Source organism: Pristis pectinata, chromosome 3 (genome assembly GCF_009764475.1).
Source record: "Pristis pectinata isolate sPriPec2 chromosome 3, sPriPec2.1.pri, whole genome shotgun sequence".
In the NCBI taxonomy this organism is placed as follows: Eukaryota; Metazoa; Chordata; class Chondrichthyes; order Rhinopristiformes; family Pristidae; genus Pristis; species Pristis pectinata.
In genome coordinates, this window is record NC_067407.1 from 32,757,590 (window position 1) to 32,772,254 (window position 14,665).

Sequence of the window (14,665 nt, forward strand, 5' to 3'; positions counted from 1 at the left end):
AAACGGAGAATTCTTAGCAGTGATTGGATGTGGATATTGAACTGAACACCAAGAATTTGCAGCTCTGACCTAAATATGAAACCATCAAATATATGGACATGTGTTACTGAAGGGAAAGCATGTGATTTAGTTTTGCCAACATTCAGTTGCAGAAATTACGATTCAGCCCCTTCAATTATAAGATCAGAAATTAAAAAGACTTTCAGTAGAATCAATGACATTGCCATTCAAACAAAGTGAATTCTTTTATTTGGTTTGTGAAGTGATGATCAGAACAAAAAATGGCCAACATCTTTAAATGGTATTGAAGTAAAGAGAATAGCAAATATGAGGAGACAACAGGGCTAAGCTTACTCCATACAGCTGTACTTAAATGTAGCTTCAGAAATGATTTCTTCCTAAATGGGCCTGTATCCTTCAATATGAATGGGTTCAGATTTTAACCAAAGAATGGATATCTTCTGGCAAGATCTCCCAATGAAGGTAACTTGCATCCAAATCTGAGGAAAAAAATTTAGCTGTTGTTACAAACAGAGAGCCCTGCAGCAGCAGCAAAGGACGTTGTTGGGATATATAGCAGAGAAAAAATATGGAACAACCTATAAGGCTAAATTTATGGGAGAATCACGCCATAGTATCCGTGAGTGGGAGGAGAAGCAAGGGAAAAGAATGAAGTGGCCAATTGTCATTATCTCTAAGAAGATTGGAGAGGATGAAAAAGAGTCTTTCGGAGGAAAAGGGATGAAAATTGGAAGGAAAAATAAAGATATCTTTGTAATAATAACAGGTGTTCTCCATATATGAATGGATTACTCAAAAAAACAACATGGATTGCACATGGACCTAATTTGAGTGAGTTCAACATATAAAATTAAAATAATCATTGATTCAGTTGGATTAGTTGTGATGTTTCAAATGAAAAGTACGTGTGCCCGAAAGATAGGGAACAGTGTGTGAGAAATTATAATTGATGTTTTTAACTTTTCGTGAATATAACAGAAAATAATTGATAAGAAAATGAATACAACTTTAAAATCATAAAGCAATTAATGCTGGTTGCCAAATAAAGATGCACAGTTCACTTTCAACCTGAATTCATTAACTTAAAAGTGTGAGCTCTGAAATTTAATATGGTTAGTCAGATTTCCCATTCCAATTCCAGCAGGGAGATTAGTGAAACCTCCGTGGAGACGCTGGGGTCCACACAAGTCAAATTTTCAGAGTTTCAGCAACATTTCTGGTCTTAACACTTCCAATTAGGGTTGAAATAAGCAGCCATATTGTTTGCAGGTAGAAAGAGCTCAAAGTAAAAAGATACCTGGGTATAACCAGGCAGGAAATTAAACTATTGGTACACAGCCTGAAGAGGTAGGGCATGAATTTTCAGAGTTGAAATATATTTAAAGTTGTTTTTATTTTGTGGTGGTACTAAGACTTTGCTGAATATAATTTAACAAACTGTTAATGCTGATCAATTGGTCAGGAGAGAGTTTTACTCTTGAAGTTACAGCTTGAAATAGAATCCGAAGACTTGCCTAAAATTTCTATTCCTCCTATGTTAGTAGAACCTGCTTCAATTTACTTGAATGCAAGTTTCTCATTACATAACTCCAAGGTCATTCTTATTTAGTACAGAGGAATATGAAGGCCAGCTAAAATTTTTCCTAAGGTTTCAATCAGCTCACATACCAATGCATAGCCAATTGCAATCTTACCTGAGATTTTGATCCACTGCAGACAAATAATATTTTCCCAAGGTTTTTCTCAGGCTGCAGAGTCGGAGACATTGTAAGCAGGTGGCGAAGACTGAAGGAGAAGGTGCAGAGAGGAGAGAGAGTGGAGTGTCAGAGAAAAGAGAGGGGAAAGGATGCCCTAAGCAGGCAGGTAGGAGCAGCTGAATAGCAAGGTGCAAGGGGAAAAAATGTCTGAGGGAGGGGAACTGAGGGAAGGCAAGAGGAGAATAGGAGAAGGGATGAATGCTTAAAAAAAAGAGGTTAAAGGACAAGGAGGACAGAGTGAGGGAGGTCAAGGGGAGGATGGGTGAGAAGGGGCAAAGAGGAGACAGTGGGCAAAGGCGTCCATGCCTGAACCCATCTGTATGTGCTTGCAAGTGTGTTTGTGCTGACATTTGGCCAAAGGGCATGTGTACTTTAATGTCCATGCAGCAGAGCCTGGTCTCCAGTCACCTTGGAGGACATTGTCACAGGACAAAAGACCTTCTTCTGTCAAGCCCATAATTGTGTGCTAAGGCTGTCCTCCATTAAAAGAAGCCATTATAACCCCTAAATATGAAGCTTCGATCCTGCAACATCTGGATCCTCATTGATAATCCCAGCATCACTCCTCAAGCATTGACATTGCCTGTGTGAGTGTGAAATGACAGGCAGGAGACTGTCAGTTCAAAGAAGAAAGCAGTAAGTACATTTTTCTTCTGGAAGGGCAAATCATCTTCATGAGGAATGAGTTAAAGTTCTAAAACTTTACAGAGTAGAATTTCATGCACAAATTCACAGCCTCATCTTCTACATCTGGGAAGAAAGGGACATACCTGGGGATCTCACGGTCTCCATAACTGAGAAAACACTCAAGAAAGGAGACAAATCCTATTGTGGTAACTACAGAAGTCTTGCTGCTGTCTGCCATAGGCAAAGTTATACATGGTTTCTCTTGAACAATCTGCTCCCAGTGGCTGAGGAGCTGCTTCATGTATCACAGTGTGGGTTCAGTCCATGTAGACGTGATCTTCACTGCATGACAACTCAAGAGAAACGTAGGGAGAATCATCAATAACTTTTCGTAGCCTTTACGGTCCTCTGAAAAGTGTTTGATTCCGTCAGTCAAGAGGGATTTGCTCAGAAATTTGTCTCCATCTTTTGCCTGCTACATGATATCACTCAAGCAGTGATCTTGACCCAACGACCAAACTTATTACACACTGGTGTCAAGCAAGGCTGTGACATTACCTCAACACTTTGCCATTTTTTTCCTCCATGATACGCAGCACCTCCAAGATACTTTCTACTAGAGTGGAGCTAATGGTAAATCCTTCAATTTCCATCACCTTCACTCCGTAATCAAGGTCACTCTGTCCTCAGTCATCAAGCTGCAGTATGCAGAAGTTGTTTGTGTATCCAATTTATCATCATTGCTCACTGAAGCATACAGTGGCATGCAAAGGTTTGGGCACCCCTGGTCAAAATTTCTGTTACTGTGAATAGCTAAGCGAGTAAAAGATGACCTGATTTCCAAAAGGCATAAAGTTAAAGATAACACATTTCTTTAATATTTTAAGCAAGATTACTTTTTTATTTCCATCTTTTACAGTTTCAAAATAACAAGAAAGGAGAAGGGCCCAAAGCAAAAGTTTGAGCGCCCTGCATGGTCAGTACTTAGTAACACCCCCCTTGGCAAGTATCGCAGCTTGTAACCGCTTTCTGTAGCCAGCTAAGAGTCTTTCAATTCTTGTTTGGGGTATTTTCACCCATTCTTTCTTGCAAAAGTCTTCTAGTTCTGTGAGATTCTTGGGCATTCTTGCATGCACTACTCTTGAGGTAGTCCATAGTGGATTTTGAGGTGTGTTTAGGATCGTTATCCTGTTGTAGAAGCCATCCTCCCTTCATCTTCTGCTTTTTTTGTTTTTACAGATGGTGTGATGTTTGCTTCCAGAATTTGCTGGTATTTAATTGAATTCATTCTTCCCTCTACCAGTGAAATGTTCCCCGTACCACTGGCTGCAACACAAGCCCAAACCATGATCGATCCACCCCCGTGCTTAACAGATGGAGAGGTGTTCTCTTCATGAAATTCTGCACCCTTTTTTCTCCAAACATACCTTGCTCATTGCGGCCAAAAAGTTCTATTTTAACTTCATCAGTCCACAGGACTTGCTTCCATATGCATTAGGCTTGTTTAGATGTTCCTTTGCAAACTTCTGACACTGAATTTTGTGGTGAGGATGCAGGAAAGGTTTTCTTCTCATGACTCTTCCATGAAGGTCATATTTGTGCAGGTGTCACTGCACAGTAGAACAGTGCACCACCACTCCAGAGTCTGCTAAATCTTCCTGAAGGTCTTTTGCAGTCAAACAGGGGCTTTGATTTGCCTTTCTAGCAATCCTACGAGCAGTTCTCTTGGTAAGTTTTCTTGGTCTTCCAGACTTCAACTTGACCTCCACTGTTCCTGTTAACTGCCATTTCTTAATTACATTATGAACTGAGGAAACGGCTACTTGAAAACGCTTTGTTATGTTCTTATAGCCTTCTCCTGCTTTGTGGGCATCATTTATTTAATTTTCAGAGTGCTAGGCAGCTGCTTAGAGGAGCTCATGGCTGCTGATTGTTGGGACAAGGTTTGAGGAGTCAGGGTATTTATAAAGCTTTGAAATTTGCATCACCTGGCCTTTCCTAATGATGACTGTGAACAAACCATAGCCCTAACAAGCTAATGAAGGTCTGAGACCTTGGTAAAAGTTATCTGACAGCTCAAATCTCTTGGGGTGCCCAAACTTTTCCATGGTTCTCCTTTCCTTTTTTTCACTCTAAAATTGTACAAAACAAAAATAATACACTAATCTTGCTTAAAATGTTGAAAAGAATGTTTTGTCTTTAACTTTATGACTTTTGGAGATGAGTTCATCTTCTACTTACTTAACTATTCACAGTAACAGAAATTTTGACCAGGGGTGCCCAAACTTTTGCATGCCACTGTATGAGAGAATGGGCCTTACCATCTGTAAATCAGAGGTGTTCTATCATCCTACTCCTACTGCACAACATTGCACAGTACTTCCTTCTGAACATAAAATTCCACAATGGTTCTCCGGAAAATGTAGACAACACCACATATCTCAGGAGTCACCTGTTAACATGATGAATTTTACCATTGTCTCCAGTGCACCAGCAGAGCCCTTGGCCATTTATGGAGTGGAATGTTTGAAGATCAAGATCTCAAACCCAGCAGAAAACTTTGGGTCAAACCAACATCTATGACCCCAACACTGAGATCCTAATTACATTCAGTTGGTTCCAGAGGGCAGGCTGCGTTCTCAAAGCACTCCAAAAAAAAATGAAACATCTTCGTCAATCTTCATCAACTCATTGGAATCTCTGGCCCATTACTGCTCAAAATAGAGAAGGAGTACATATGGGATGGAAGTGAAAACCTCAAGTTCCTGCACCATGCGCATGCAGAACCCTCATATTAAAGGTGGAAAGAGTGAGCCACCATCTGAACAACCTACCCACCTGCCTCATCAAGCACCTCTTGCCCCACCTGTGGCAGAGTCCTCAAGTTTCACATTGGCCTCATCAACCACCTCAGAACCCGTAGATCTATACTGGAAACAAATCATTTTCCATCCCGAGGGGCTATTCTTCCCTTCAGTTATAGTGCATCTCACATATGGATGCTGCTATAAGCCTTTAGCCATGTCTGCAGGTCACTTAAAGCTGGACGTGACCAATGAGGAACTTCTCTGATAGACTTAACATTATTGCACCTTATTGCAACAAGAAGAATGAGAATATATGCAGAAAATGGGGGCTATAATCTAGGTGGCCAGCTGAGGAGTAGATCTGAGAGCATAAAATATTTTGGATCAAGGTGTCTTAAATACATGGTTGATAAGGAAGCTGTCAATAGCTATTAGGCACTGAAATTTCTAAAGAAGAAAGACATAATAAAGATTAAAGTACCAAGCTATGATTCAGCTCAGTCCGAGAACTTCTGTGCAATCTACATCATCGTGGAAACTATCAACTCATTTAACATAAAGTCCCTTGGAGCCAGGACATTCAATCATGCAGCTCCATTTTTTAATCAGCACCACATATTTGAAAGTCGATTAATGTTTCCAGAGTGGAAATGATTACAATCGTTACCAGGTCAAAATGCGCCACAGCAGAAAGCTGACTGAATGCTTCGGATTGCGAATTGGACACTTGCATCAATGACACATTTTCCACATTGGAACACTCATTCAGTGATGCCATTCATTCTGTAGCTCTTGTGTCTGGGTGAAACCTGCCCATGTGCTCCGAAGTACACTTGCCTTTAGGCATCGTCAGCCCAATCACTTCTTGAAAGTGCTGCTACCTCCGTAGCAGCACAAGTTAAGGGTAGATGTGAGCAGATCCAGGTGCAGTGATGGGAACTGGACTGAGAAAAGAACACTGTAATTTATTTACTGAGCTGTTCTCCTGCTCCCCCCACCTCACCCATGGTGCTTACCTCCATCCCAATCTCACAGCCCTCCCCGACACCACCCAGTCCAGATGAAGGGTCTCGACCCGAAATATCCATTGTCCATTTCCCTCCATAGATGCTGCCTGACCCGCTGAGTTCCTCCAGTGCTTTGTGTGTTGCTCCAGATTCCAGCATCTACAGTCTCTCCTGCACCTCTCACCCAACAATGTATAAACACACTAGTCCCTGAAGTCTAGTCTCCTGATGACAATCTCCTGCCATGACCCCAGTCCACCAATTCCTCTGACTCGATGCCTCTTCACCCACACACTCTGTTCCCAGAGTTATCACCCACACTCGTCATCTTATATGCAGTTCTGTTTGCCACACTATAGGAAGGATGCGGTTGCACTGGAGATTCACCAGGATGTTGCTCGGATTGGAAGATTTATGGGGAGAGATTGGATAGGCTGTGCTTGCTTCGTTGAGCTGAAGGAGGCTGAGGGATGACCTGATAGAGGTCTATAAAATTATAAGTTTGTGTACCTAGTCAGAATCTTTTTCCCGTGGTAGGGGGGATCAAAAACAATAAGGCATAGGTTTAAGGTGAGAGGAAAGAGTTTTAAAGAGGATTTGAGGGGGAAGTTTTTTTTTAAGCACAGAGTGATATATGAAATTTTGAATCAATATGAAATATTGATATATATGCCAGAGGATGTGGTGGAGTCAGATACAATTGCTTTTCCCACTATTGAGCGATCCAGTATTAGAGGGCATGCATTTAAGGTGCGAGGGGGTACGTTCAGAACAGACGTGAGGGGTGTTTTTTACTGAGAGAGTGGTGGATGCCTGGCATGCGTTGCCTGATAGGGTGGTGGAGGCAAATTCATTGGGGGCTTTCAAGAAGGGCTTGGATGGGCACATGAATGAGAGGAAAATAGAGGGATAGGGACATTCTGTAGGCAGGAGGGAATAGCTATGTTGGCACAACATTGTGGGCCAAAGGGCCTGTTCTGTGCTGTACTGTTCTGTGTACTATAACTTGGGAATGGTGATAGGAGAAGCAATGCTGACATTGTGAGGGAGAACAGCACTTTAGGTTTCAAAAGACCAATACAATTCTGCTGGGATCAGATGGACAATGGGCTGTATATCTGCTGCAAAGATCACATACCTTTTGTTCAATCGTCAAGACTTGTGACAACACCAGTGACGAAATTCTTCAATAAATCTGAATGATCAGTGCAACAGTATTCTCTCAGTAGTCAGCTCTCTGTTTGCTCTGATCTGTTCGAGAAGCAATCTGCTCCCACGTGACAGCAAGCAGAGCTCTGACTGGATTGGTCTGAGACACCACAGAGGCATGAAGACTTTGAATGGCTTCCAACTGGTCTCCTGTGTCATAAATTTCTAAAGTTCTATGGAATTCATCGGAGTAGAGAAGACTGCAGAAATCCTTTTACTATCTCAAATTGTGGCTTCATGCAGATTGTAGAAGACATTATGAAACACACAACACTGCTACATGTAGCTGCTGATTCCAACCTCTGTCTCTAAACTGCCCTGTCCTTCTCCCCCTCCTGGCTCCATCTGCCCATAATTCCCTATATTACCTGATTCCACCTATCACCTACCAGCCTGTCTCAGCCCCCCCTTTCACCTCTTTCCACTGGCTGGTTTTCCTCTACAATCTCAGTCCTGATTCAGGATCATGACCTGAAACGTTGACCATCCCTTTGCCTGCTTAACCCCCTCAGTTCCTCCAGCAATTTGTTTTTTGCTCCAGATTCCAGCATCTCCAGTGTCTTGTGTGTCCATTAAGGATGGAGCTGTTGCCTGAAGATTGTAACAAAGCAGAATTGAATAGTGCACCTTGTAACGTTTGAACAATTTCTTGAGATTTCATTCAGTTATATGTAATGAAAGAAAATTAATTATCTTAGAGGCTTCAACTGCAGCAGGTCCTGTTTTCAGTGTACTGGCTAGATGATAAGGAATAATAACACTTAAAAAGAGTGCTAAGTTGATATGAGCAATAACAAAATTGTATGCACATAAGAAAATGTATGTAAATTAATGTTAAAATGTTTAAATATTGTTCAGAATTTAATTGGAAGTGTTACTCAACTTATGGTGATGTTGCTTATATGAACCAGAAAACTACTCTTGTCCTTCATTTTCAACTACATGAAATAAGAGTATAATGAGTGTAAAAGCCTCCTCTGACAAAATCCTGCATTACTGTTTATTTAGGTGCTCTTTAATGGGGTTTGATCTAAATCGACACTGGCAGGATCCCTCCGCTTGGGCTCACCCTACACTTTATGGAGTTAAGCAGCTGATTGTGCAAATGTATGATAACCCGGTGAGTAATAATGATGAAAAGATGGAGACAGTGTCATCTCAGCAGAATAGAAAATGTAATTTGTAGTTTGAATATGACATTCTCTGAATGTTTTATTTTAAGAGAACCGCCGCAGGCTTGCACAAAGCCATACTGGTACATTGAGAAAAACTTCTCTGTTTTTTGTTCTTCAGAAGGAAGAGTTTACTTACATTATAATGTTCCATTTCCTTTTCCATTATCAAGCCCGGGAGAGAGTTTAAATGGGGAAATATTGATTATTTGAATAATTGATAAATCCTGCAGATGAGTGAAATTTTGGCAGTAGAGAAATTGCCCTTCTATTTCCTGCAATGTACTGGAGACAGCTTTATATAAGAATGCACTTTCCAAAACCTTCCTGTATCCTGATCTTCTCCTTAATCTGATAGTGTGTTCGCATTTCAGATTTTATTTCACTTCTCCCTTTTCCATTTCCTTTAATTCATTTAAAGCCCAAGAGACCAGTCTTTTAACCGCATTGAATATTTTTAAGCTATGGGTATAGGGAACAGTTAACTGTAATATAATGTGATAAATATTTTATGAGATATAAAGTTTCTCATAATTATTGGCACTGTCTCTGGTTCTTTAATTTTTTTGTTTGTTATGGCAGAGTGCATTATACAGGAACCAAATTGGAATTGTATTCCCTTCTTTTTGATAGAAATAGTCATTTATTAATATATTTGTAATAATTATTTTCAGTACAATATATTAAAATAATTATTTTCACAGAACATTTTATGTTTTATCTTGCATTGTTATGCATCTCTTAGTAAAGCAACTGGCCTCTGACCTTTAACTATCAGGACTCACATTCATATTTCAATCTATGTGTCTTACATGCTCATGCCTGAGTTCCAGAAATACTTCCTAGATTTATGTTTTTAATTCACAGGATCTGTGTGTAATTGTTAATGCCTCTTATTGTCCATCTCTAAGTTCCATTGAGAAGGTGTTGGTGAATCATTTCCTCAACCTGGTGCAATCTGTGAGGTGAAGGTACTCTCGCAGTACTAATAGGCAGGAAATTCCAGGATTTTGACACAGATGCTGCAGGAACAGCAATACATTTCCAAGTCAAAATTGTGTGCAATTCCCACAGGGATTTTCAGATGAGTTTATTCCCAAGCACTTACTGTTCAGGATATACAATCAAAGTAGCCTTGAGTGCTTGCAGGACATCTTGTAGAAGGTATAACTTGCAGCCATGGTATGCCAGTGAAGGAAATGGGTGCTTATTATGCTGGTGAATGGACTAATCAAATTGCTTGCTTTGTTCCTTCTAGTGTTATGCTTCTTAAGCATTATTGCTGTATATTTCTTCACATTCTTGACTTGTGCAACATAAATTTAGAAGGCTTTAGGGAGGTATGAGGTGAGTCCCCAGCTGGCAAAATTATATTGTCTGGCATGTTGTCATATTTACAATTTTAATGTTGCTTCTTTTTTCTGCAATGGCTAACCTCACATCTCCTTACATTATGCTCCTTTTGCCATGTTGTTGCAAACTTGTTCATTCTCTCAACTTGTTTATATCTCCTTGAAGCCTCTTTATATCCTCATTACTGCTCACATCCGAACATAGTCTTGTTACATCAGTGAACTTGGAAGTGTTACATTTGGTCCTCTCAGTCAAAGCATTCACATAGATTATGAATAGTTGAGCCTAAGCGCTGATCCCAGAGGTACCTCACCAATCACAGCCTGCTAACCTGTGAAGGTACCATTTTTTCCTACTCTTTGTTTTCTACCTGTTGACCAATTCTCAATCCATGCTTGTGTATTACTCACAAATCCATATGCTCTAATTTTGTTGACCTACTTCCTGGGAACTTAATGAAAGCCTCTGAGATGGGCCAGGTGAAGGTAAGAGCAGCGTAGTGAGCACAGGAAGCAGCACTAATACAGTTGTCTCCATTTAAGGGGATGAGCTAGCAACAAACATAAATTACAGGCCTACAGATTTCCTTCAATTACTTTTTGTCCCACCCCGTCTCTTGTAAGGACTCCATTGCATTCTCCCAGTTCCTCCATCTCCCACTGGACTGGAACTAATCTACAAACCTAATAGAAGACTGTTTAATCTATGTGGCCTGCACTCCAAAAACAAGTTCGTCCCAGCTGCACTAGTTGAGCTGGCATATGTAAGTGACATTTGTATTGAATGCCTTTGGAGGCTAAGCTCCGTTATTGTAAACTTGTTCACTGAAGCATAGAAGAGGATGAACCATACATTTAACATCTGTAATACAAAGGTCTTTAGCCAAATTGCTACTACTGTATAAAACCATCCACTGAAAATAAAGGTCTGCAGCAAGATCCTCGAAAATGTGGACCTCTGTCAGTGAAGATAGTCATCAATGATGAGGTTCACTATTAGTGCACCAGTATAGCCTTTGGCTATCTGAATAAGTGGTAGAATTTGAAGATCAAGAGCTCAAACCCAGCACAAAACTCATGGTCTACCAGGTAACAATGACTCCTTTCCTTCTACAAGCTTCTGTGGTTTGTAAAATCTGAAATGGACACCTGAAGGCACCTTCTCCACAAAATCCTCTCCCAATCCAACATTCCTATCATTGAGGCTCTAATTACACTCTTTTCCTGGTGGGAAGAATTGACAGGAAGATAGAGGAACAAAATTCAAGAATATCCTCAAAAGCCCCTGGAAGAATTGCAGCATCCCCACTGACTCCTGGAAATGACTGACTCATGAGCATTCAAAGTGGAGAAGAAGTATTTGGATGGCACTGGGAGACTTGAGCACACAGAAGCCCAGCATAAACAACACTTACCTCACAAACTATCTGTCCACCTGTTCTTATCAAACACCTTCTGCCATGTCCAAAGTAAAGTCTGTGAGTCCCACATTGACCTATAAGTCACCTCAAAACCTACAGGATTGGAGTGGAAGTAAGTCATCCTCAATCCTGAGGGAAACCTAAGAAGAGAAGAAGAATAAGATGGCTTTTGGAAGCACTTGTCTTGACTATACTTGGGTGTCAGCAGCAGATTTGAATTTGTAACAATCAGATTGCAAAAAGGTGTGCAGTTGTACCTTTAAAATTTGCCTCCCTTTCTTGCACATGCTACTGTAGCTTTCTCTGTTTCAACGTAACCATTATGCTGTGTCACCAACTTCATTGAATATTTCTGCAATCCAGTGATCACCACAGCTCTTTTTCTCATGTGACTCTTCCTCCGCAATATCACAGTGAATCATCTTCAGAATGTGAGATTCTGTCTAAATGCTTGCTTTAGGGATAGGTATTAATAGCTATTTCTCTGGTGAGTTGTTCCTCAACTTCAGATGAAGTAGTGATTTTACTTTTCCTTTATGAAAAGAGGAGATGCTTCATGAATAAATAACCAGATTTATTTAGTGAACAGTTCTATCATTACCATTATCATTACCTGCTGTAATAAATGGTTGGACGTAATCACTTTTGTATGTTGTACTGTCACTGTACAGCTGCCATCTAGAATATGCACATCATAGAATATTTGAAAATGGCAGCAACAAGTACAGCCCTGTAAAAGGCAATTAAAAAGTTGAGGGTAAATGTGGGGCAAGAAGAACACATGATTTCACGGTTTCTGGCCTCACAATCATCAGTGCAGATCATGTTCCATACCACCAATGTGTCCAATCTGCTATGAGGTATGGACTTATCAAATGGCAGAAATTGCAATATGATGTGTAAAATATGTAAAACATTAAAGAAAAAAACAGGCAACAGATGTAGACAGCTATATATGGATACCCCATTGGTAACCTTTTAATTTGAGTATCCTTGCTGACTTGAGTAAGGTAGTGCTGAGTATCACACATGACATCATACATGTGTGAAATACATTGGAAAACAGTCAAGTGTACTGAGCTGAATCAGACCCAAAAATGCCTGGTCCAATTTCATGGTTTTACGGTGGATGAGATTTCCAGAGATATGGTCACCATCATATGAAAACATGCTTAAAATGGATTTCATGTGTGTGTTGCACATACTAAACTGGATCACTTTCCATGATAAAATGTTTTATTTTATTTGTATTATTTAAAATTGCAATATGCGACCATATTTGCCATCTAGTTGACTGATGTCTAAACATTGTTCGGCCAAGTCAACATTTATAAAGATCTGATGCCCTTGAAATAACAGTTCTACTAATTGAAAAAAAAACTGCTAATGACTGAGAAGTCCTCAGCATTTTTAGCAATGAAGCTTGGGAAAGGTTGCTTGCCTCAGGAACCTCTCCTCATCCTCATGTTTAGATGATGTTTAGATGGAAATTGCATCTATAATGCACAACACCAAGACATTTGTTTCTTAATTCCCAGTAAAACAAGGAGCACATCCCAGAGCAAGTTAGCAAAGAGGCAAAAAATATAATAAACATTATCTTATCTCCAACACAATACCCCTGAAGTGAAGACTCAAGCCATTTCCTGTTTAGAGCTACTGCTATATTTATTAAAATTATAAAGGAATTCAGTTTGATCAATTCTTTCCAACATACATCATCAAAATATATATTCCCCTGTAGCTGACGAGACCATTTGAGATAATTTGTTGAAAGAAGAAATAACTGAGATTTTTTTGTAGTTCATTTTGACCTTTTTCAAATGTTAAAAATTAATTTCACAGAAACAAGTGTATTTGTTCTGTCTCAAAAGATGAATACAATTCCTTAGAGCCATTTTATCTTTAATTCATCAGTTGCAGTTTGACACATACAAACCTACTGTTACAGCTTCAGTTATTTTTAAGAAATGGTGTTGCATATGAAATATAAATAAACTGTAATGTGTGCAAGTTTAATTTATCCTTGAACACGTTCTGAATTAGTTGAGCTTATGAGCATACCCATTCTATTTTATGTCTGTCAATGTTGTGCTGTATTATTCTTGACGCAGAAATTGCATTTTATATTTTAGATTTGTACTTTTTGCATCACCTGAGGAAATTTGCAGATTATAAGAGTTTTACCTCTATTAAGTCTGAATCTCCTTCAAGCTGCTGATAGACTGGCCCTAACAGCAGCCGCTTTACTTCTTTACAGGCGCCATCCATCAGCCTGACATGGCTGCCGATGGGCCAGTCATCTTGTCTATATTTCATACACAAACATCAGAGCTCCTGACAGCACTTTGCACACTAGGAAATTGCTTCTGCTGTGGACTGAATTTAAAACAGAGTTGCTTGTGCTCCACCATGTGTTTATGACCCTCAGGACTAGAAGTGCTGTCATGAATAGATAATTTTGGAATGCTCATGTATAGTATCTGTAACCAGTTTTTAAGCTACAATTTTCAGTCTTTTTTGATAAGAACAGTTTCTTGCTTTCATACTTCCAAGTAAAGCAATTTTATTTTGAAAATGAGGTCTTGGACTTTTAAAATGCTGGATTTTGTCTGTATAAAGTGACAGACATCACAGAGGAGTTCATTACTTATTACTTAAAAGTTCATACCAAATATATTAAAGATGATATTATATAAAATCCTGCATTGCAGAACTGAGTCCAGTAATGCAGAAAGCTCAGTACAGCTGTTGATACAGATAATATCTCAATGCATCTGCACTGCTTTCCAAGACAACTGTTAAAAGAACATTGGGAAAGGTTATGTGGAAATCCTATTTAAGAGCAAAGGAAGGCACTTCAAAAAGAGAATTTTTGGTGCACTTTATATAAAAGTTCTTTCTTTCTATAATGAATTTTACTATTTCATTCATTGAATAAAAATGGGCATATTATCCCCAGCATCCTATCATCTTGCAGGTAATTACTATTTCAGCAAACTATGTCCACAGCTGATGGAAGTGCCACTTCTGGGAGTTAAACATTAAGATGACTCCTAGAAAATATCTATTGTATATTCAATAATTCGCCCAAACCATAAAAAATCTAATGTGAATCTACCACAAAATGCCATTGAACTCTGATATGAATATCACATCAACAACAGCACTACCTTAATTTTATACACCACACCATTCTTGGAATTTCACAATCAGTTATCACTGTTTATTTTGATTCCTATTTGGATTAATCCCACGAAACCTTGACCTTTATTTATTCAGGAATAAAAGT

At 39.4% G+C, this 14,665-nt stretch overlaps 1 protein-coding gene across 1 annotated transcript in view; it reads left to right on the forward strand.

The window, feature by feature from the left end:
• The window catches only part of agbl4 (AGBL carboxypeptidase 4), a gene marked incomplete at both ends in the record, with an annotated part of 370,772 nt that overhangs the window by 339,681 nt on the left and 16,426 nt on the right, over nt 1–14,665 (forward strand). Inside the window, one exon of the mRNA XM_052010683.1 lies at nt 8,437–8,548. Within this exon, the coding sequence (XP_051866643.1) occupies nt 8,437–8,548 (112 nt within the window). The remainder of the gene's footprint in view (nt 1–8,436; nt 8,549–14,665) is intronic.